Raw genomic sequence first — 24,367 nt, forward strand, 5'->3', positions numbered from 1 at the left:
ATCTCCTGCACTTGGACACCAATGGTTGTTTGTGCTTTTATTAAAATGTATGAACTCGGGAGTCTACCAGGGCTCGTCCTGGAAACCTATCTCGTGTTTGCGTTCCGTCCATCCACTACTCCCTTCCTAGTTTCTGACCTTGGCTCTGATCATAAGCTACTGCTTGGGGTCCGGACAAGTTTCTTGAATATATGGGTTTTTGTAAATCCAACATGGTGGGTTGTGAGGCCTTGTTAATTGTGAAATCGTCTGCAGCCTTTGCGCTTAGGAAAATGGCTGTGCCTTGGTTGATTCTTCGCCACATTTTGCCCTGCATCTCTTACAAGTTAGTCATGGCGCTATTAGCGCCATGACTACCGCGCCGTGACTACCTCCAATACCGGTACTGAGTCCTCCCTCGTTCAATGGGGACTTACCCGTCTATTCCGACCTTTGCGGGACCGGTAAATCCCCATTGAAAAAGCCATTCCCCATTCCCATTTCAGACCCCATAGGGCTCAATGGGAAGGTGCTAATAACGGTACCGCAAATTGCGGTACCGTTATTAGCTCTGAAGTCCCTTAACGGGCCCCGTCCATAACGCCTGGTAACACCAGGCGTTAAGGACGGGACCCGCTAAGGGACCTCGGAATAGGGCGCAAAGGGATTACCGGCACCCAGTATCCCTTTGTGCCAAACTCGGAATGAGGCCCACTGTTTTTAGGTGCTACATATGTTCATCGTGCCTACGTGCAAATATTCTTCATGTCTGCATGCATCTGTCCTTCATGTATGTGTGCAAATATTCTTCATGTCTGTGTTCTTCATGTCTATATGTACTTGTGTCTGCTAAGTGTACTTTGTGTGTATGTGTATAGTCATCTAATGAATTTGCTACATACATATATAACTGTCACTCTACTGGTCAGACCATCTCTTCAATTTATGCTGGCAACTTCGTTTTAGTTTGTTTCGTCTTTTACCCCTAGACTCTAGGGGCGATAGGACTGTTTCAGCTGGTACTGTTCCTCACCTGGACAATACTGGCGAAGGGAAGGAATTGGAATTGGTCTTTCATACTCATCCGAGTAGGGACAGTGGGTATTACCTGCATATTCATCTGCCCCATTACAACATCATGTCCACAGCGACTTTGAGGTGCAAGTGTGTGTCAGGATTGGCCCAACGTCTCAGTGTAAAGACTGATGATTTTCATGACACCCCAAACAGTTTAGCTCTTGGTCTTTTTCTCTCTCTTTACACTTTACCTCTTTCAGAAGTAATTTCTTCCTTTAACCTATCCTGTCACTTCTATGCTGATGACTTTATTTCATGTGTGTGCTTTGTCCGAGTCATTCCACTCTACTATTTCATCTTGCCTGTCTGCTATCCAGGCATGGACACTTTCACATTCCCTCCATCTTAATCCCTCTAAAAAGGAAATTCTGCATTCCTCTACACCAGTTCCCTTACTCTCTCCTTCTCATTTCTCAAGGTTTTTTCCTCTATCTACCTCTGCTCGTAATCTTGATGTTATCTATCCGAGCCTTCACTTTTATTTCACTTTATATATCACGCACTACATGTGCATCTCAACTTTCCCTTTTCAATATTTCAAAATGTTTTCCTTCTCTTACATGCCAGGCTACTAAATTCTTAAAAACTACTCTTATTGTTCCCCATCACAATTACTTTTCTCCTCCTCTTGTTGGTCTGGCAGTACATGCTTTTGTGCCTCTTCATTCGATCTTTGATTCTTACACATCTTCTGTTTGATCGGTCTCCATTATCTTCCATATCTCCTTTCGCCTTTGCACAAGCTTCATTTAATTCTTGTATAGTTTAATGTTCTTTCTATTGTATTTAAATGTGTCCACTACTTGGCTCCTCACTATCTCTTTTCTTTGATTTCTCTATTCTACCCACCGCTTTCTCTCCATTCAACAAAACAGTTCTGCTTGTCTAGGTTCCCAGCACCCTTGTGCCTAATCCTGATGTTGGGCTTTTACACTTCTCACTCCCAAATACTGGAATTCTTTGCCCATTCAGGTTTGTGCTGCTTCATGTCTTGCTGTTTTCCCATTCTTTACTTAAAGAATATTGTTTTTCTTTGGCTTGAGACTTGTGGGACTCTTCATATAAATGCGGGGTGTTTGGAACTGAAATGACCCATCTGAACTGCCTGGTGACTGCTTGTAAGGTAGGATGAGAACCAGTTCAAGATAACATCAGTGAACACTGTGCATGAGGTTAGCAGAGCCCCTGTGTTGCAATGGACTGTGACGAATGCAGCAGAGAAGTCGAAGAAGACAGGGGTCTCCCTTGTCCATAATGTGACCTGAATGGTTGCAGTCTCTGTGCTGCGTTTGGGCCTCAAGCCAGATAGGTTGTCAAAGAAGTCTGTGTTGAGTAATATGGTTGTGGAGTTGCAATACAACAGTTTTCGCTAGGATTTTGCCTATGAAAGCAGATATTGTTGCGGCTGAGTGTTGTCTTTTTGATATCACTACATATTATCCTCACCAAAAATATCGCCGTATATATGGTCGTCTGGAACGGCCATAGGCGATATTTTTTGGGGGGGATCATTTTTGGGGTTTTTAGGAGCGGGGTTGTCCCTTGCGCCTTTAAAAATAATGCAGGTGTTGTGGGTGTGTCCCCCGCAGGTTCCCTGCCTTAATATCGCCGCAAAAATATGGCGATATTTTTGTATGTCGATATTTTTGCGGGGATATTAACACATGGAACCGTTTTTTTGTAGAAGTGGATGTAGTCTACTTTTGAGAGTGATGGGGAATATCCATTACCAAACAGAGGTGTTTGACGATCTTCAGAAGGAGGGCGAGTGGTGTTTTTCGGGCTCCCCTTCACGACGGAGGCGGGATGATGTTGTCATGATATGACATAGGCTTGCTTAAGTGATGTGGGAATGGTGGACAGCTCATCGGACGTGATTGGTCAAATGCTTTACCAGATTGGGATTTTGCAGGACTGATGTCGGGTGGGGGCAAAAGGCATTTTCTGTGACCAAGTGCACCCTGATTTCGTTAATTCTGTCCATAATGAAATTGTTGATGTCTTGATGTGAGGCGGCAGGCGATGCAAAAACGTAAGGTTGTGTATGTTGGCCCTATTGTGGGTTGGGTGTCGGAAATGTAGCGTGATGTCTAAGATAGAATTCTTGTCTCCTATAGTTTCGTTGTTTTTGCAAAGCGCAAACTATGCCACCAAAGGGCACCATTGCCCTAGGCAATGCGGTATGCATATTACCATTTGTGAATTACGAAACCACCTTAACGTGGAAAGGAGAACATTTTCAGAACTTTTCTGAATTTGAGATGGTCTTCAGTGTTCTTAATGGGAAGGAAATACAATTTCACTGTATACTAGAGATGAAAAAGGCAACTAACTGCATGAACGCAAAATGTACAGAGGAAAATATTTAATAAACGTGTTCCTAAGAAAGATGGCAGCAAATTGATAATATGCATTATGAATAATAAGGTTTAAATGTTACACGTTCTGCTAGAGGTAGCCAGAGTAGCTTTTGAAGAGCAGCTGCGCTTGATACCCGGCAAGGTATTTCATGTAGAATTTGGTCGTGTGTCACCTCTGCATTGTGGTGCCCTTGGCTTGAGGCCAACATGCCAAGCTTTGATGATATTAAACCACCTCCAAGTTGCTATGGAAAAGCAAAGAATCATGTTGCCACCTGCAGCCATTGAAGTGTGTTGTGAAGCTATTAAAGTTGCCTTCTCAAGTATTTAGGACAGCTTTGGTATGGTGTATGACATTATTAATGTCCAGTCTGCACAAAACAAACAGATTTACCAGCTGGACTAGTTAAATAAAAAAAACACACAGGATGTTTCTTGATTTGTTGCATTTGTCTGAAGCAGATGCAAATAATTGTATTAATTTTTAGGACCCTTGTCAATTTGTCATCAATGGGAACCCCCAGTTTACACACAGTATGAGTGGAAGGAGGAGATGGCCAGGAGGAGGGATACTAGTGCAGGTGGGACCTCAGATAAGAAGCTCAGTCTTTGCAGCGTTACATTGCAACCTGTTTATGTCATCCTACTGCTAACTGCCTACACACCCTAATAGAAATTGGATTCAGAGATGTCAAGCTTGTCCAAATGAAGCACAATCTGGTATTGTCACTGTAGATGTAACATTTCAAGTTAAATGAAAAAAGGTTATTTTGCCAGCAGCTGGATGGACAGTTTGAAAAGCAATGAGAAGATGTGGGGTTCCCTGAGGAACCCTGCATGGAATCTGAATAGAAGGAGATCCAGAATTGATGATCACCACACGCTGGCCTCTATTTGATTACTGAATAATGTTTGTTTAAACATCATATTATTATTGACGAACTTAGATGAGAGTCAATTCTTTTCAGATCTGCTTAGCAGCTGTCCTATTCGATTCTGCTCCGAGGCTGTTTTATTTATCTTTGTATATGGATACTGACTTGTGCGGTGCAAATATGACAAAGGGCATTATGTATTGCCAGACGTGCATCACTGGTGTTTACTACTTCTGCATCTGATTTAATAAAGCAGGAAGAGTAATTAACAGCTTTGTTGGCTGCAATGACATTGCTGAATATTTCGTAATCTTATTATTTTCTGGATTGGGACTATAATTTGCATAGTAAGACTCGAAATGAAGAGTCCCATGCCAAGATGATCCGCCCAAGCTAAAGTTGTACGTTTCCTGAGTACCATGTGCTGCTGCCGGGAGATCAACAAACCACTCGGAGCCCAGAACATCAGGCTCAATAGGTTTGTTTTACAAAGCAAAACTACCAATGCGTCCAGGTGACTGAAAAGAGGGTTATGGGACACTTGAGCAAATGCACTTGCTTAAGGACTGTAGGCCATCTGTCCTTACCTCTATTTAGCATGGTTCCTCCAGCTGGTGCACAAACAAAGTCACTACAGTCTTTGAGGTTTTGAGTGACTCATCACAATTGTTTGGGGTTTGCTAGGTGTTAATCTTTGTCTTTTGATGCAACTCTCAGGATATCGCTCTTCACAAAAATGTTCACCCTCTTGCGATTGTAATGCCCTTGAGCGGAGGATCAACTCGCCATGATTTGATGATATTGACTAACTCCCAGTTGCTAGAGAAAGGCAGAGAAAAATAATGGCAACAGCTCTCAGCAAGAAGAGGCTGTGTATGGTTCACCACATTGCTTCTTGCCACTTGAGCATCACGGGTCTACAAGTAAACAAACAAATGAAGACAGTGTGGTGTGGGAAAGAAAAAAAAAAGAAGGAAAACATAGCCCTCGGTGAAATCTACTAACTACAGGTGCAGAAAAAAAGAAAAGGTGGGCAGAAAAAGAGAATAAGGGAAAAATGAAGGTGTCCTCCAGTGGTTTGCAGAAGCAAGACAGAGGAAGATGAAAACGAGGCGCAGGACCGATGCCACATACAGCATGCATAATGTGAAAGGAAAAAGAATAAATGGAAAAACAGAGCTTCACCTAATGCTACCCACAGTTCTCATTGACAATTAAGAGAGTATGGCAAAGAGAAGAAAGGGAATTGCCTGCCGCAAGGCATTCATGACCATGCAGGTGAAGAAGAAATGACTTAACTGTCAGTAATGTTCATTCCGATGGATGTTCCTCCCACGGATATATCATATTGAATATCTATCTTCTAGCACAGTTGCTCTTCTGAACTCTTTCCACCGCCAAGGGGCAAAAGGCAGCTCCGCCTCACACATCTATGCACCCCGTGCTGGATATGATACTATAGCACTCTGATGCTGAAGGACCGGCAAACCAAGGTATACTAGCTATCCACCAAGCGGTGGTAGTTTGGGAAACTGATGAGGAATCTGTAGGAGGAATAGCCATCAGAAAGAATATTGAGAAGTAATTAATTAGTTTTTCTAATGGATTCCTTCCTCCCAGGGATTTTCCATCTTTGAAAGACTCCCATAGCAGTATGTAGCTCTAGAGGAGGGAGGAGAGCACGGACACACCTAAAACTAGAAATCTCTGAAGGGCAGCTCTGCCAAAACGAGCGTCCGGACCAGACTGATAATCAAAGTAGTAATTTTTAGCAAACGTGTGAAAAGAAGCCCACATAGCCGCTTGGTAAATGTCAAGAACGGCAGAGCTGAGGTGGCAGCCAGTCCTTTGGGCCTGCGAGACCCTCGGGCACATCCTTACCAGCAAGATCATAGCATTCTGAGATGCAGAGGTTGAACCAACTTGTTTGGTCACAGCCCTGCCAGCCTGGGTACCAGCATAACTAATAAAAGGCTGATCATCTTTCCTGTTCTCTGTCATCCGATTGAAGTAGTAGCTGAGGGCCCGCACTGGATCCAGCCGAGGGAATCGTTCCTCTGCCTTGGAAGAGTGAGGCAGAGGAATAATGACAGGAAGGTTAATCGTTTTGAGGGACAACAATCAGAGAAACTCTTCTGAAGAAAGGATGGTCTCACTCTCAATTTTACCTTGTCCTTGGAGAAAACCAAGTAGGGAGGTTTAACTGACAAAGCTTGGAGCTCCCTCACCCACCTAGTGGAAGTGATTGCAGCTAGGAAAATCACCTTTCAGGTGAGCAATCTTGATGAACAAGAATGGGTGGGCACAAATGGAGTGAACATAAGCGATGTTAATACTAAATTCAAGTCCCATGACGAAACAAACTGGGGTGGGGGAACTGATTACACAATCACCACAAAAAATGCATGACAGTGGGGATAGTGAAAATCAAGCCCTGCTCGGATGTCCCCTTGAAAACCAAAATGTCACCAAGGTAACCCTTCACAGTAGCAATCCGTATGCCCATGTGAGCCACAGAGTGGAAAATCCAAAACGGAGGATGTGGAGCAGGCAAAAGGGTCCATATCCTTCTCCCAACACCAAGTCGAAAATATACTTCACGTGCAGGCATAAATGGATTTTATGTCGCGTCTACTAGCAGATAGGAGCATGTGAAGGACGTCCTCTAACAAATCCCACTCCTTATACCTTAACCTTTTGCTAGGCCATAAAGACCCCTCATATGGAAACTAAGGCACAATCACCAGATGCTAGTGACACGACAGACAAGAGGTTTGCTTTTCTAAACAATTCTGGTTTATTTCAAAGTATTCTCAGTCGGGCGACTGGGGTCTAACGTCTTGCAACATGTGAACCCAGACCTCGTGAGATGCAAGAGAGCGAGCAACACTCAAGCAACAATATTTATACATAACATGCAATCTTTAGAAGGCAATTCAAACCGCCCATAAGGTATCTTTTAGGCTAGGGTTCGGTGATTGACAATCATGACAATTATGACAAGTCCCTATTCAGTCTAAATATACTTATTTTAGCAACAGTAGCAGAGATAGTTATTTGTTATGGAGAACATAGAGCTCTTAGTACAGCAAGGATATTATGTTCGTAGGAGAGAAACATTCCTCAGCACGTTATCTATGCGTTTCTATTCATGTACCATGGGTCAGACAGTTCTGAGGCAGAAAATACCAGTCTCCGCGAAGGAGTACCGCTAGAAAGAATATAATTCATGCTTTAACTGCCTATTGCTACAGAGTTTGCGAGACAGGCCGGCACCTGGGCCGCTGATTAGATGTAGTTTCTGCTGGCCTCCAAGGACTTCGTGAGGGAGGAAAACAATGTATTTCTGTATTGTCTGACATTCCTGTCTGTGTTGGCCTTTCAGCATTCAGGCTGTGGCCTTGCACCGTGCATGAGCTTGAAGTACAGAATACATTTTGCAAAGCGGTTTTACAGAAAAGAAAAAAGAAAATGGCAGATATTTCACAAAATGGACGCGCTCTGGTTACTCTTATTACATTGACGATTCCGTGCTGGCGATGTCTGGCACATGATGCGATTGGTTTCTGGCCAACATAATATACATAATATACATACTATAGGGTCGTTTCTGGACTAACACTTTCAGCAGCCAAGCATGAAGGTTCGGATGCAGGATTCATGCCTCTGATTGGGAGAAGATGTCTGCTCTCTATGGAAGGCTCCATGGAGGGCAGATGGCCATATGTAGCAACTCCGGATACCATAATCTCCAGGCTCAGCCCAGAGCGATCAAGATCAGTGCGGACCCAACAGGCGTAGCCTCCTAAGAACCAGCGGTTTGACATGAATTGGCAGAGATGCATAGAGGAGGTCTAAGTTCCACTTGACCGTCAAGGCATCCATCTAGCTCGCTGCCCTTCCTTCTTTCCCTCCTTTCCACACAGCTTACTGACTTCTGCCTGGTGTACCTCAGTCTCACAGGTCCCCAGGAACCCCTGCCAGTCCTAAATCCTAGAGAGCTTCTCTCTCCGCACGTCCTCAGTCTCTACCGACTGGGTGGCCTTGGACCCCTGCCCCTCCCTTGCCCGGCCTGCACGATCTGTATACAGCTCTGGATGAAGATAGTTCTGTTTGTTCTCCCTTTTCTCACCCCTTAATGTGCACTTGAAAAGACTGCAGAATCGCCATTAGGCCCATTTGCTGTATCTAAACTGTTAAATGTATCATATTCACTTAATCTGCCTGTGCAGACCGTTATCGTCTCAGAAATTCAAGGGCTCTGAGCGACTGTTGTTTTTTCCCTGTGTTCCCACCCTCCTTGAGCACTTTGAAAACACTTGCCTGTGTATAGGCGCTTTATAAATATACATTACCATTACCATGAGGGGGTTCACTTCTGCATGAGGCAAAGGGACACCCTGCCTATGCCTGTGCGGTTGCAGGGTGTTGCAGTTGCACAGCCTGGCCCAACGATTTCACAGTCAATTTCGAATCCTGAAATTTCTGAGTTTAACAGATTGTTGCCGTCAAACGGCAGTTCCAGAGGTTCTGCCTGGACATCAGGGGCAAAACTTGACCAGACGGTTGTGCGCATGAGTATCTCCTCAGCACTGTCAATGTGACCATAGTCCTGGCCACGTAGTCAGCATTGTCACAGCCAGACTGGAGGATTTGATGGAAGCATCCTTGCCGTCCTTTACTAAGGCCTCAAAACCACCCCTCAAGTTACCCACAGGGATGTGTTCTACTGCCTCCGAAATGACCGGCCAAAGGCCAAATGAAAATGTGGCTAGGGCACAGGAGGCATTTATACATATCAGGCCAAGGTTTACTGAGGAAATTCCTTTCTTCCCCATGCATCCAGCCTATTGCTCTCCCTGTCCAGGGGCAAAAAGGGGAAAGATGTTTTCCGGTTCGCTGTTGCGTCCTGGACAACTAAGCTTTCAGGTGATGCGTGGGAGGACAGGAACAGTAGGCCGAATGTGCTGGCCTGTGCTTTTTGGCTAGTTCTCAGTCAACAGTTAGAACTGAGACAGGCTTGGATCATAGTTCAAAGACCAGTGCTTCCACTGCCTGGTCGAACAGCTGTAGGGTCTCTTTCTTCGGGCCCTCATCCAGAATTTCAGTTAGCTCATACTCCACCTTGGGTTGAGAGGGTTCCGATAACCCAAAGGTATCCGTTACTTTAGCTATCAGGCACTGAAAAGCCCCTGTGGCTTACCTAGTAGAAGCAGGGAGCATGTCTAGTTCTGGCGAGGGGTCTGGTCAGGTGTGTCCCGAAGATCAGTAGCAAGGTCCACCAAACCACCTTCTATCCATAGAATTCCTTTGGGAAGTCCCTTACTTTCCAGGGATGAAGGGGTTCCAATCCAAATGGAATCGGGCCCCTCTTAACATCATAAATGTTAACCATTTGGGACATGAATCCATCCCTATGGAGTGGATGATAATCCGGACAAACTCCGGTGTCACTGGCATCGGTCGACGCTGCCGCAGAGGGAAATGTCAGGGTCGGAGGACCAACACCTGGAGACAGAGCAGTGAAACCTTGAGACGGGTTCTTATCGGTCTACAATGTGACTGAGCCCATGGGTGTAGGGTCCAGTGCGTTCATGGTGTCTCCGCTTGCTCGTCTGAGCGCCGGCAGGGCTGATGGCGAAGCTGTCAGCGTTAAGGGTGTAGCCACTGGAGCCTAAACCACTGGCGCTTTGGCAAAGATGTTGAGCATCTTAAGCCAGAAGGCCTCCCATTCCTCTGGAGTAGAGGATTGGGTAAGGAAAGGTACTTGCGGGCCCGGTCTTCTGAGGAGTCCCAGGAACAGTGGCTACTTTTCCTCCATGTGGAAGAATGATGCTTAAAAGGTCTTCTGAGTGAGACCTCTTGCAGTGCTTCTTTTTCTTCTTTTCTTTTTGTTTTGCCTTTATGGAACAGGGACAGTTCTTTGGTGGAACGTTCAGTGTGGGGCGATTTTGAACAAGTCAGTTTGTCACCCTTCTCCTTATTAAGGATGGTCAACAGTTTTTCCTCCTCTTCAAAAAGTGCATTTTGGTGCATTGACTGGCACAACTCAAGCACAACTAGAGACCGCTCCTATGGGGATCCGAGGCGGACATCTGACGTCTACAGTCGACGCAGACGCAGGATTTAAAACCTGGGGACTTTGATTGATTTGGCACATTGAGGTCACAGGGAGTAGCGCCTCAATATTTACTGGCCTTGATGTCATATCTTGCATGGGGTGCGCAGACACAGAGGCAGAGTCAGAGTCAGGGTAGGGCCTGAGCGGGCAAGGCCGTCCCAAAATATGTAAATGCCCACTCCGCCATGCTGTGTGGGCATTTACAGATGTTAATGACACTGTGGTGGGTCCAACTACATTAACTTCAGGCCCCACTTGTTAGACAATCCTGGCTACGCCTCTGCGTAGACATAGAGCTGCGTTGAGCCCCATGGTTGCAGAACATTTTCCGAAGAGCGGCTAGGCTGGGAGATTGATATCGAAGATGAGGAATCTGTGTGAGGAGGGAATCCATTAGTAGAAGATGAAATAGGGAGAAGGGGAAAAAAGCAAGCCTGTCCTGTGATCCTGCAGAGCACCACATGGGAACCCGGGCTAAAGCTAAGAAAAAATAAGGAATAAACTGCCTCTTTCTTATCTGCAGCAGTGTGGATGCGTATAATCAAAAAGCACAGCAGGTGCAGGAGCTCCACCAGAAGACCAACGGGTGTTCCCCAGCAAGGAGCCTACGTCCTCCCACACAGGGTAATCATGGCTGGATCACACAGCATTGTCACTGGGTATCTTCAAACAAAACATGTAGGCTTTTATTTTTTACTATTATCCTTCGGAACCCAGTTGTTTTTCGTATGAAAGACTGCTGCAGCTGCCTTGGTGTTTAAGTGGCAAAAGTCATGTTGGGGAATGCAATTGTGAATTCTTGGAGAGAGAGAGTAACAACTGGCACATAACTGTATGTTGAAACAATAGAAATCTTTTCTCAGGGGTCTGGAAAGAAATATTTCTGTTGTGTTTTTTCGTGTGATGCTATTTCATTCCTTGTATCTGATATGTTGATTAATTCACTTTATACTTTTAGGACGTTTATTGAGTGGTATAGCCATCCCCTGGTCTGTCTTTATTATTGGTTGCAGTTTTACCCATATTTTTTTATTTACAGGTGGAGGTGGGAGTACATTTCCTCACAGGTCCTGTCTCCAACGTTCACATAGTATAGCGCCATACATCATCACTTGAGCATAGAACCCATCGCTATTAGCACTAGTACTCTGATAAACTGGCTACACTTGATAGATACGTCAGCCATATTGGCAGGACATAAGGCTCCCCAGTGGACAAATATTCTTAAGTATGCAGGGTGCAGAAAGGGAATAGAATGATGTATTTTGACAGCCAATTTCCCAAATATCCATCTCTGTAAACAACAATGGGAAACGTTTCAAGAGAGCTGTATAATGAGTTGGTCAATGAAGGTATTATGCAGAATAGGTTCTATGTCCAGAGCTCTCATGTTTCCCCTAGTGTGCGTGAGAAGGTTATCCAGGCCTATTTTTCTTAGAATTCTGGAGCTTTGAAGTATTGATACTTTTAAAATCGCAAAGAAAGAAATACAAGATGCAGAATTCAAAAGAAAAGGACACGACTGGGTGACCTGCTCATGCTTGCCACAGAGAAACTTGGAAGCTCTGTACGTGTAAAGACTGTGTGCCTAAATATATTGTGATTGAAGATCGTCTGGAAAACACTGCTTCATGAAAGATGGGCTCAGGGATTTAAGTGGGCCAGGGCTAGCCGGGGCGGAAATAACAGCAAACCATGAACGGAACACTTTGACTAAGACTACCGCTTTGTTGGGTTAGTGCATTCGAGAGAAGGCGCTCCATGACTCCCCAACATACGACCCGCCGTGGTGAGTTTTAGTACTTTCTGCTATGTGAAACCTTAGTACGTTGGAGCGGTTAAGTGGGTCTCCTTGCACTTTTTTGGTGCTTAATAGGAAGCGTGTATACTTGTTTGTGCGCAAGCTAATTTCTATCTTACATATGGAGAGCCTGATAACACCTGGGCAGTCATGGAGCGTTTTTGCTTGAATGCATAACCCAAAAAGAAGGTAGGCTTAGTCATAGTGTTCCATTCAAGGTTTGACCTTATATCTGTACCTTGCCAAATGAAATCAACGAGAACTAGACTATCTGGCTTGTTCATCGTTTTTTTCAGCATGTCAGGGGACATGTGAATAAGGTGAAGGAAACACATGGTCCTTGACTGAAATTTCAGATTTCATTTAGAAATTATAATATCTCACTTTATTAAACCGGTATGTCCAATTTTACATCAACAACTTCCTAAAATGGTGTTGCAGTTGGTTAAAACACACAGTGGTGCTCTCTACATTGGTACTTCTATCTGCATGTTACTGGAAGGGACATGCAAAAATAATATCTGGTGAAGAAGCGTCCACAATTCAAGGGCCGGATTAAGCACAGAGTCCATCACACAACCATGCGCTAATTCTACAGCTATGCAACCGATGTACTAGAAAATGCCATCACAGAAAATTGACAGGATTCATGGGCATGTTCTTTCCCTTTCCAGATCCACAGTTGTCTGATCCACTACCGACGATTAATCATGAACCCGTACTATCACAACCATATTCACCCCCTCAAACTTCCTTGCACCTTTCCACATTAGCCTCTATTTTAATACCGGCTTGTCATATCCTCACACCTTTTCCCATTTTCGTTACCCCACAGATTACAGTCTAGATTACCCGGGTGGGGGTACAATAAACCTCTATCCGGGTGAGTCTCAGTGTTCAAAGCCCACCCTGGTAGGGGTGGGCGCAGTAGACATTATTATTAACATAAAATAACATTAAGTGAGCTGTGAATCAGGCCATCCCAAAGAAACCTACATGCTCCATGTTCAGATGCCTCAGTTGCAACAGGGAAACACCACGGGCACATAGGTCACGAAAGAAATCCAAATGCTAAGGACAATTTTCATTCCACCTGTAAATACTCCATTTTCAAATTTAAATCTGGCAGCTAGTGAAGGTGCATGTAAAATATTATCCACATGGAAGCGACCAGCTATTTGATTTTAACTAAGGTTGATTTGACTATTGCAGATCCGACGCTGAATCCTGAAAGAGTTAAGAAGAACATTTATAAGTGGGACTGGATTAAGAGTCGGGCGGGGGCTATGAATTATTCCTTATTTTATCATTTGAAATGGAGGATTAGATATTTTACCAGCATGTGTAAAAAAGAATACCTCAAAGTTACATAGAAATGAAATGATGAGATTTAAATTAAATCTTTTTCCTACTAGAGAGGTGATGGGTGCTCAGGAAAATATACCTAGTAACCAGAGACTAGGCAGGCTTTGTAGGTCTGTAGTAGAAACACTCAGATACTTGGTTATTGAATGTAATGAACTTCAGATGGTAAGTCTTGAAACATTTGGAGACTGTGTACCATGAACCTTTTTTTCAATACTGATCTTGTTTGGTCTAGAATAATTTTAACTAGTTATGAAACTATCTTAAATATTGTAACAATGAAATGTGTATGCAAGGATTTAGTATAATGGGAAATTCTATATGAAATTCAAATATTTTGTAAAAGCTATTAATTCAGTGAATTTGATAATTGTTGGTTTTTAAGAATTTTCATTTTTGTTTTTCTTGCTTTTTAAATGGTAATGGTGCATTCACGTTTCTGAAAAAGTGTAAAAAGTTGAATACTTAAAAACACTTAATAAAGCACATTTGTTTGTTGCCTTAGGGACAAAGTACAAAAGTACATGCAAGACATTTTCACAACTTTAGCCTGCTGAATTAGGTAGGTTGTGGTCAGTAGACAAACAGAGTGGGGGGGGGGGGTTAAGCAAGGGGTGCTCAACACCTAAGGCCTTCCAAAGACAGGCAAGGCTGGAAGACATTTTGAAGGCAACAGACCAATGAGAAGAATTGTGTTTTAGGCTACTTTAAACCCACTGTCCAGGTTGCCAACAACGACTATATAAGATACCTATTGGGTTTGTACTGTATTCCCCCTAATGATAGGACAAGCCTAATTGTTGCATTAGTCTTGGTGAGAGCAGCATTATTATTCAGGATCCTTTTCAATGCTCTTAGATGGTTTCCTTTCTCTGGTTCTTCCAGGTAGGAAGGCTATGTGTAAAGACCGTGTGCGTACATATATTGTGGCTGAAGATCGTCTGGGAAAGACTGCTTCATGAAAGATGACCTCAGGGTTTTAAGTGGGCCGGGTCAAACCGGAGCGGGCATGAGGGCAAACCTTGAATGGAAGACTATGACTAAGCCTACCTCCTTGCTGGGCTCGTGCATTCGAGCGAATACGCTCCATGACTCCCAAACATACAAACCATCATAGTGAGTTTTACTACTTTCTGCTAACTGTGACCTTAGTACGTTTTAGCAGGTTAGCGCATCTCCTTGCCCTTTTTTGGTGCTTAAGAGTAGGCTTGTATACTTGTCTTTGAGCAAGCTTGTTCTATCTTACAGATGGAGATCCTGATAACACCTGGGGAGTCATGTAGCGTTTTTTGCTCAAATGCACTAACCAAAAGAGAAGGTAGGCTTAGTCAGTGTTCCATTCCAGGTTTGCCATTCTGTCTGTACCGTGCCATATGAAATCAACGGGAACCAGGCTATCTAGCGTGCTATCATTTTTCTTCAGCAGGTCAGGGGACCTGTGAATAAGGTGGAGAAAACATATGGTCCTTGATTGAAATTGCAGTAATAATTTCGAAATTATAATATAGCCCTTCATTAAACGGGTGCGTCCAATTTCACATAGACCCCTTCCTAAAATGTTGTTGCAGTTGATTGAAACACACAATGGTGCACTTTACATTGGTACCTATATCTGCATATTATATATTTTAGATAAGTCTATGGATATACTTATCCTTAGAGCACCTTACTCAACGAAATATGCCACCCCAGAAGAAGGCCTGGTCGAGAGAATAAGCATGCCCACGTAGCTGAAACTCGAGTTGGCATCTGAAACACCAAACTCAACAAACTGTCGTTCATTTTTCCCTGATCTAGGTGTATTTAGTACACATTCTGAAAGCTAAAACTGGGAAGATACATGAAGAAATGTGTCGTAATTACATTAACATGTAATCTTGTGTTTATTTGTATATTTGTGTGTCAATGGTTAATGTGTGTTAGTTCTTTTTTTTGTTTCTCTATTAATGTGTTTGATGTAGAGTAGACGCATTCATTGTTTCTTTTTATTGATGTGGGTGTTATGTCTAATAACGCACTTAAGTATTGTACTGTAACTGATTTTTTGGATAACTTGTTTATGTTTGAATGAAATGGCTATTTTTAGATGTGTAGAAGATTGCACTTTGGTTAAATAAATGATTTATTTTAATAGCAAAACACAATAGAATATTTGTTATGAACACAACAGATATTCAAGGGATCACTTCCTAGACTTGTTCTTTGAGAATGCGCACATCGCTGCACAAAGATGGAGACGGAGAATAGGATTGAACAACAAATGGCCTCTGCCTAAACAGTCTTTGACTGAGGATATTTGGCAACAAGACCTTGGCTAACAATTTGTGGAATGCCCAACATGTTTCTTCACTTGATTACTTGAAAAGAGAATATGATGTCTAACATGATTCTGGCAAGACCTTTTTGCGGAGGAGAAATCTTTCATATATCCCATTGTACAACTAGAGGGACCAATATGTAACCTATGTACCAAGCTGTATGACTTCCTACTTCTGCCTGCGCCCCAATACCTTCAGGTCTGGCGCGCATAATAAATATCAAACAAACAAACAATATCATCATTATTCGTCAGCTGGCCAAGCAGTTATGGTTCTTGGAGGATCGAGATTAACTCCCTTTCACTTTCAACGTTCCCCTTTGCTTTTCCTGCATTCAACTATACAATGCCAACTCTTGGTTCGGGCACGTCAGTAAGGCAGCTTGGTACTTCCAAGTTATTAGTCTTGGGAGGATAGCTCAGGGGCAACATGCTCGCCTTGGAAGCAAGACGACACGGAGCAACACAGGTTCGATCCCCAGGTCCGTGCTTAGAAACCTCTGGGTATTAAGCACGTTATAAATAACCTATCATATCATCATATTATCCTCTGTTACTGGAAGGATCATGCAAAAATAATATCTGGCGAAGAAGCATTCACAATTCAAGGGCCTGATTGAGCACATCTCGTGTCCTTCACACAACCATGCGCTAATTCTACAACTACGCAACCGATGTACTAGAAAATGCCTTCACAGAAAATGACTAGGCATCATGGGCTGTGTTCTTTCCCGCTTTTCCCGATCCACATTAGTCTGATCCACTACTGACGAGTAATCATGAACTGTACTATCACAACCATATTCCTTCCCCTAAAACTCCTGTGATGAACCAGGACTGAGACGCAGACCCAAAAAGACTCATGGTATTGGTTACAGACTTTTATTAAACAAAGAGGTTGGAAAATGCCTCACTGTCCCCAATCTTGGAGGCATTTCCCTGCTGCTTCAACCAAAACTAAGGTTCTGTCCTGTGTCAAGATGTCCAAAGCAAAAACGTCCTGTGTCCGAAATCCTATCCTAGCTCTTGCCTTCTAAAATTAACTTTAAGGTGCTACGGGTATTGTACCTGACTTGCAAAAGTGCACAAATGTTCAAGTTCAACAAAAAGATATAATCCAACACAAGTACCAAAAGGATATTGTTCACAGTTCCTGGGAATGGCTCCCTTCCCCAGGTTACTCTCCACCAAAAATAAAAGTTCCAAAGAACAAGCACGTTCTTTAAGTCCCAAGAGGATGTCTCTCTCCTCTTGGTATTACAATCCACTCCAGGGGAAGAAACTCCCTTCCCCAAATACTGTAATTCAAAACCCCAAGGGTATGACTCTTCCTTGGGATCTTCTTTTCAAAGTAACACAATTTTGGTGTGGGTCCCAGACTCGCCAGACTCCTGGTATACTCTCCTGCCAGGCTCTCTCTGTATTCCTGCATTTCTTGCATTCCCACAGTTTCAATATTTCGTATTGTTGTGACCAAAACACTGGCTCTCAAACCCAATTTCGTTTTCTTCCTTTGTTAAATGTCCAAACACCTGGTATAATCCTCTGCCAGGTTCTCTCTTCATGCTGGTATTTCTCACACTTACACAGTTCCAATATTCAGTATTACTTTTGTCAAAGTGTCAGGTCTCGAAACCTCATTCATTACCTTTCTCTGTTTTATGTCCCAGTGACCCAACCTACTTGCTTGGGATTACCCAGCTCATGTACCTGGCACTTATCATTACTTGGTGGAGCTGCTGAAGTGCCCACAGTGACCCAGCTTCCTTTCTCAGGCTTGTCCGGCTTTCTCTGGCATTTTTCGGGCCTCTGCCGGCAAACACACAGAAGCGCCCCGGCATCCCGTGATCAGAGGTCTGGCCCTTGCACCACATAAAAAAGGAGCGGCCCAAACAGGAAATGGAGCATAGAGGTTGACTAGAGTTCAGTTTGGGCAGAGTTGTGCAGCTTTTGTCAATTACAACACTCAGTTTGCCAATTTCATATTTAAAGTAGTTTGCCACTGGATTTGACTTTTCATAGACTCGAGACTTCTAGAGAAACGCTACATTCTGCACTTAGGCACCAATATATTTGGGGGATCTCCTTACCTTGTCTTGCTGGCTACACAATCACACAAAGAATGACAAAATCTCCAAATAGATCTCATGTCTCCTATTATGTGGATAACAGACACACATGTTTTTAATAAGTGTGGTATCTCGCTAGGTGCTAAGGGAGACCACGTGAGACTTTTATTTTTTTTAAAAAGCAACCTATGATTTCCCGATTCGGCCCAACCATGGGAATCTATTGGTGGGGGCAGACCTTACCATGACATTAGTTACAAGGTGCCATTGCTTCACTCACAAAGGAAGATGTCTATAGGGAGAGGTTTTCCCAGGTGCTTATTCCTCTCGGACTGTTGCCTATGCACAAACACGACACATACATTTTCAAGAGGTGTGCTGCCGCTTTTTGAACCTTTGGTGACAACCTATTTACCCAGCCTATTAAGAAAGACGCGTGAAGCCTTTCACCTCCTTCTTAAACAATTGCTCTTCACATGCCCATAAATCCGTTCACCTTGGAGTTTGGACACAGAGACATGCATTGCTTGTGCCTGCCCTCCCTCCCTCACCTGCAACTTTCCACTTGCATTATTTAAGTACTTCTTTTGACAGTTAAAATTCATACTTTCATAACTGTACTGTATTCATCCAACTTTACTGTAATATGCTGCAATTACTTTATTTTTCTGGGACACACTTTGAATGCAGACACTTGATTTTATTAAACCAAAAAGTACATACCGTTGTATGACATATTCAGCTTCTGCAGTAGCGGGTGTTCTATTCTCCACATCATTTATCAGATCCACACCAATAAACAACCCAACACCCCTGAAAAAAAATATTTATATTATCAGTAATTATCCAAAGCAAATAATTCTGTTCTAGGCTTTAAATCTCATGGAAAAAATAAACTTGAATAAAGCTCTTTAACTGGAAACATAGCGACTAGCTTGTTTATGAACAGGCATACATTTACAAGGCTTAGTAAACACAGTATGGTCTAAAGCAACAAATTACCACTATGCTTCTGTTTATGAGCTGAGATTGCTGCCTTGCATGGCTCCAAGGCACCTTGATAAAACCTAATTTTTATTAGATATGTGTATTTTTCCTTTAATGAGAAAATCACAGTTCCATGTGGTTTTGTTGACACAAATCTTTAGTGGCAACTATAGTTGACCTATTTGAAGTAGCTCAATTTAATTTACCATCCACCCTGCCCCCAAACCTTTCACACCCCTCTCTCGAAATATATCAACATACCAAAATTAGGTCCGCCAAGATTACAACTATCAAAACTTGTTTCAATGAAACTACGGTATTCGAAAATCACAAGAGTTTTCGATTTGAAGTTTTCTGAAAGAGGTATTTTTTTCCCTTGAAAAGCATATTTCTGTGTGTACTAAACTGTCCAACTATATGATAGCTGTTGAAAAGTGCCCATCATGCTCCTTTTTACACTTAAGAAACACCCTACAAAGAGTGGGAAGGATTGGTTGAGCCGGTGGAGCTGGAGGTGGAGCAATAAGGCCTTCAAAGTGTTGGGTCAAAACCCTCCAGGAGCTCGTCCTCTGAAAGGGTGGGTGAATGAATCAATGCAGCCGCAGGAGCCGCCCTAGAAGATCCCACAGGGGGACAGAGTGCTGGTCTGCCTGGCCTATTATTATTATTATTATTATTATTATTATTATTATTATTGTGGTATTTATTGAGCATGGGCCTAGCTTCCAGAAGCAACAGAGCGCTACAGAGGTATACAACAGTACAGATGCATAACAGAACGCTTTTCAGAGGCAACAACAGAACAGACATGCAGCGAGGGTAGAATACAGGGAGACACAGAGGAGTGGTACAGCTGTACAGAGTGGCAGGTAGGAGAGGGGCATATGGCGTAAAGTAAGCAAGGTCGCACACGGGGGGAGCGCGACGTGATGGCCTAGGTGTTGAGGAGGAGAGACTCCTTGAAGAGGTGGGTCTTGAGTTCTTTTCTGATTTGTAGGAGCGAAGGGGCAAGTCTGATGCTGATGGGGAGGAGGTTCCATAGTCTTGGGGCGTCGGCAGAGATAACTTGTTTTCTAGTCCTTTCCTTTTTGCAGCAGCGGATTTCAAGTCTGCACGTGTCCTGGCTTCTGGTGGTGCACTGTCCGCCGGAGATGCTGAGTTTCTCTGCGAGACAGCTGGGTGACTCGAGGGACTTGTCAGCTTTGGAAGGAAGGGGACAGCTGGAGGCATCTCCCTGTCTCTACTAGCACCCTTGGAGAAGGAGGCAATCACAGGAGCCTGTGGCGACCTCAACAGAGCTGCTGCTGAGACAGATCTAGCTGAAGAAGGTCTCAGAGGCAGAGTCACCCTGGCTATGGGGGTAAGGGCCGTGGTGACGGTAGTCGGCGGTGGGGTCGTACACGTGGTCACCTACGGGATGATAGGTGATGAAGACGAGGTTGTCAATGAGATAGTCATTGTCAGAGCTGTCAACAGAGACCCTGATGACAGTGATCTGTGCTTCGTTGATGAGTGCGAGGACTTGCGCTTCGCAGAAGGATACTGGCTGGTCGACAGTGCAGGGTCTTACGACGGAAGAGCCATCGTTGAGCGGCTTTTCTTAGACGAAGCGGCTAATGTTGCACCCGTCGTTGACACTGTGTTCATAGGCATAGCAATTGTCCATGACTAATAGAAAGAAGGAGCATAAGATGATTTCACTTTTTTGGTATCTTCCCCAGGTTAGTGTCCTCAAAGGATGCCGAGGGGGTACGCTATTTGGATCTGCCGGCCCTTGCTGAGGCATGGCTGCGCCTGGAGGCTGAGTCAGAGGCGTTCGCACCTTCTTCAAGCCAGGCCACCAACCTCCTATGACATCTCGGGAGGATAGCCCTGGGGCAAAGCGCTTGCCTTCAAAACAAGACGAGTGGAGCAACACAGGTTCGATCCCCCGGTCATCTGTTGGAAACCTCTGAGTATTAAGCATGTTATAAATAACCAATTATAATTATAACCTTTAAGGGTCTTAGAGGAAAAGGACTGGTAGATGGGACAGCTGTCCCCATTGTGGTCTGGATGTAGGCAGTAAATGCATTTCTGATGCCTATCTTCGACCAAGATGTTCTTCAAGCCACATTTCGAGCAGGCCCTGAAAAGGTTTTTCCTGGAAGCCTCTGCCATGGTGCACAGTGAAGGCCTGAGTCTGGGACTGCGGCCTCACACGGTCTGGAGATCTGGACAAAAACTGGTGGGCATTTATAGCTGTGACTCAACCTCGCTTAATGTGGGAGATGGAACAAGTTACTTAACTGTAACTACTGTTCTATATAACCTTTAAGGGTCTTAGAGGAAAAGGACTGGTAGATGGGACACCTGTCCCCATTGTGGTCTGGATGTAGGCAGTAAATGCATTTCTGATGCCTATCTTCGACCAAGGTGTTCTTTAAGCCACATTTCGAGCAGGCCCTGAAAAGGCTTTTCCTGGAAGCCTCTGCCATGGTGCACAGTGAAGGCCTGCGTCTGGGACTGCGGCCTCACACGGTCTGGAGATCCGGACAAAAACTGGTGGGCATTTATAGCTGTGACTCAACCTCCCTTAATGTGGGAGATGGAACAAGTTACTTACCTGTAACTACTGTTCTCCAGCACGGGTCTGGCATGGATTCACATGCTCATGAAGATTCCCCGTTGTCAGGCTGGGAATCCTCTGTAAAAGAAAATACAGTTTCACTTTAACTTACAAACTGTATTTCTCCTTTAAACCAATCACTGTCCTCTGGGTCATACTGCCCCCATCCAAAGAGTCCTCTCCCTAAGCCCCTCCTCTGGCAGACATTTTCAGTTTTGGTAAGCACTTAAAGTGGCAGTATGACCAAGAAGAGCCACAGAGGGGACGGAGGGAGGGTTTGCATGTGAATCCATGACAGACCGATGCTGGAGAACAACAGTTACAGGTAAGTAACTTGTTACTTCTCCAGCATGGGGTCTGGCATGGATTCACATGCTCACGAATAACAAATACATAGCAGTACAACATTAGACAACCAAAGGAGGTGGCAAGGCTCAACAAAAGGAATCAACTCTTACTTCTGGAACAGACTCACCTAAAGAGAACAGGTTGCATAGCACTGCTTGGCCGACTCAGGACTCCTCCCTGGAATGCCTGTCAATGCAGTAGAATTTTGTGAAGGTGTGCGTGGACATCCACGTAGCCGCCCTGCAGATAACCAGCAGGGGCACAACAAACAGTAACACCATCGTCACAGCGATCGCTCTGGTGGAGTGGGCTCTCGGAGCTGTTGGGGAACTAGTTCAATCACCCCTTTTCGCAGCATGGCCGGTATCTCTTCCTGCAGCTGAGGGATGTGATGCTCCTGACGGGTAACCAGAGGGATCCGTGGACACCTGCATTGAAACTCCACGGTGTGTCCCTGTCAGGCTGAGATCCTGGTGTCTGCGGAAGCTGCTGAACCCCCGACAATCCACCCAAAATGTGGCACTCTGAGCTGATAATATATATAATCGCTCAGTTTACCTCACTTCCAGGGGAAAGGGGGAAGGGACAAATAAACACCAGGCTGGAAGCTATCAACTCGCTGGTTCTTCACCTGTAGTTAAAACATAAACATGTAATACACCTCATTACTCAATGGGTTACTATACTAACCTTAAAACTCTATATCCTTTACCAAAATAGTCAAAAAACCATACCTGGTACTTCTCTTCAGTATGCCCAGAGAAGTGATAAGCAGACAAGACTTCCTTACTTGTTGACCAGAATCTTAAAGATCATTCAGCCTTCTCAGCAGGTCCATGAATGTAATATTTAACTTTGTAGTTCGTCTTCTCAACCTCAAGATTCTTGAACAAAGTCTAAAGTTCTTCAAATAAGTTTAAGGAAGTTCTTTTAAGTTCTTGTATTTATTTTTATTTTCTTTTTAGAGTGTCTTTTACTCTGGAACGAATTTTAAACTTGCGATGAAATCTTCACGTGGAAAAATCCAGCACACGCGCGAAAATCCAAACCGCGGGTAAAACGCATACGCGCTGAAAATCAAACCGCGGGAAAAAACACACGCGCTTTACTCCAAGTCGTGGGAAATACGCACACGCGCTGAAAATCCAAACCGCGGCAAAAAACACAGGCGCTTTACTCCAATTCGCGGGAAATACGCACACGCGCTGAAAATCCAAACCGCGGGAAAAAAACACACGCGCTTTTATTTTATCACGTGACACTTCTGAGAGCTTGCGCTGAAGCTCCACATAGATTTGTTCTTGCGCACGCGCAGATACGAAACGCGTAATATAATACACACGCAAACTCACGTAGAAAAAACCCTCGCATATATGAACAGTAAACGCGAGTCCAAAGTTCACGCTCGCGCTTCACTCTCACGCGCAGAGTCACACTAGCAGGCTCAAGGTAACGGGAAAAAAATCACGCGCTAGTTTGAAATGATACGTAGGAAAGAAAACAAACGTATGCGCTTCAGTTTTTAGATACAGATTTGCGATTTCAATCCTTTTAAATTAATATAAACTTTTTACAAAGTTCATCAAAACATGGAAAGTCACTTATCTTGTGATTGAGTCTTGAAAACTTCTTTTCTCAGAAAATTGGAAATTTCTCACTCCTGTCCTGTGTCTCCACCAAACTCCATACACAACTCCTGTTATATTTTCAAAGATGCCGCTCGACTGCTTGAAACTTGACACCCTAGAACAAGTTAAGCAGGAGCAGCATAGCAAACGACCTCTCAGCTGGGCAAAGACGATGAAAGGCAGTTTAGAATGTTCACTGTCCTCCCTATAAACAATCTCCAGCCAATTAGAATTTAGACTGAGAACCTCCATCTTGGCTTGGGGCATTTTCCATAGACTGCAATGAAGGTTAAGGGCAAAATTGGCTGTTTTAAAAATATAACCCATAATAACTTCCCAAATCCTTTCTATACTAAATATGTGTCTCCCCTGACCCAATGTAAATGAGTATATGATACTGTATGTAAAAGAATGTCGCTCCAACCTGACAGTCCCTGTGCGAGAGTGTCCAGCACCCATCTGTCGGTGGTGATCTTCTTCCACTCGCTGATGAACCTCGTCAGCCAGCCACCCACCGGGGTGCACGTGTGGGGGCCTGACGTCCCGGCAGGTTCAGGCCAGTTTCAGAGCCGGCGTCCGGTACCATAGGCCTGGGAACGGTATCTGTAGGCTTTCTGGTTCGTGGATCTGGAATGCTGACGGTACGAAAAGGAGAAACCTTCGGAAGACCTGCTCGACTTTCCCCAGGAGGAGCGAAAAAAAGAGCACTTCTGCTGGAGAGTGCCCAAGGAACGGGCCGTCTCCGTATCCGCCTTCATGGCCTGGAGTGACTTGTCGATGACCTTCCAATACAATTCCTCTCCGTCGAAGGGCATGTCCAACACCTTCACCT

General features: G+C 44.1%; 1 protein-coding gene across 1 annotated transcript in view; it reads right to left on the bottom strand.

Annotated features, from left to right (window-relative positions):
• PHYKPL (5-phosphohydroxy-L-lysine phospho-lyase) overlaps positions 1–24,367 on the bottom strand; it is a 460,271-nt gene that overhangs the window by 41,963 nt on the left and 393,941 nt on the right. The window contains exon 10 of the mRNA XM_069652639.1: positions 18,688–18,777. Within this exon, the coding sequence (XP_069508740.1) occupies positions 18,688–18,777 (90 nt within the window). The remainder of the gene's footprint in view (positions 1–18,687; positions 18,778–24,367) is intronic.

The sequence above is a fragment of the Ambystoma mexicanum genome, chromosome 3p (genome assembly GCF_040938575.1).
Source record: "Ambystoma mexicanum isolate Mex_15411 chromosome 3p, UKY_AmexF1_1, whole genome shotgun sequence".
NCBI classification, from domain to species: Eukaryota; Metazoa; Chordata; class Amphibia; order Caudata; family Ambystomatidae; genus Ambystoma; species Ambystoma mexicanum.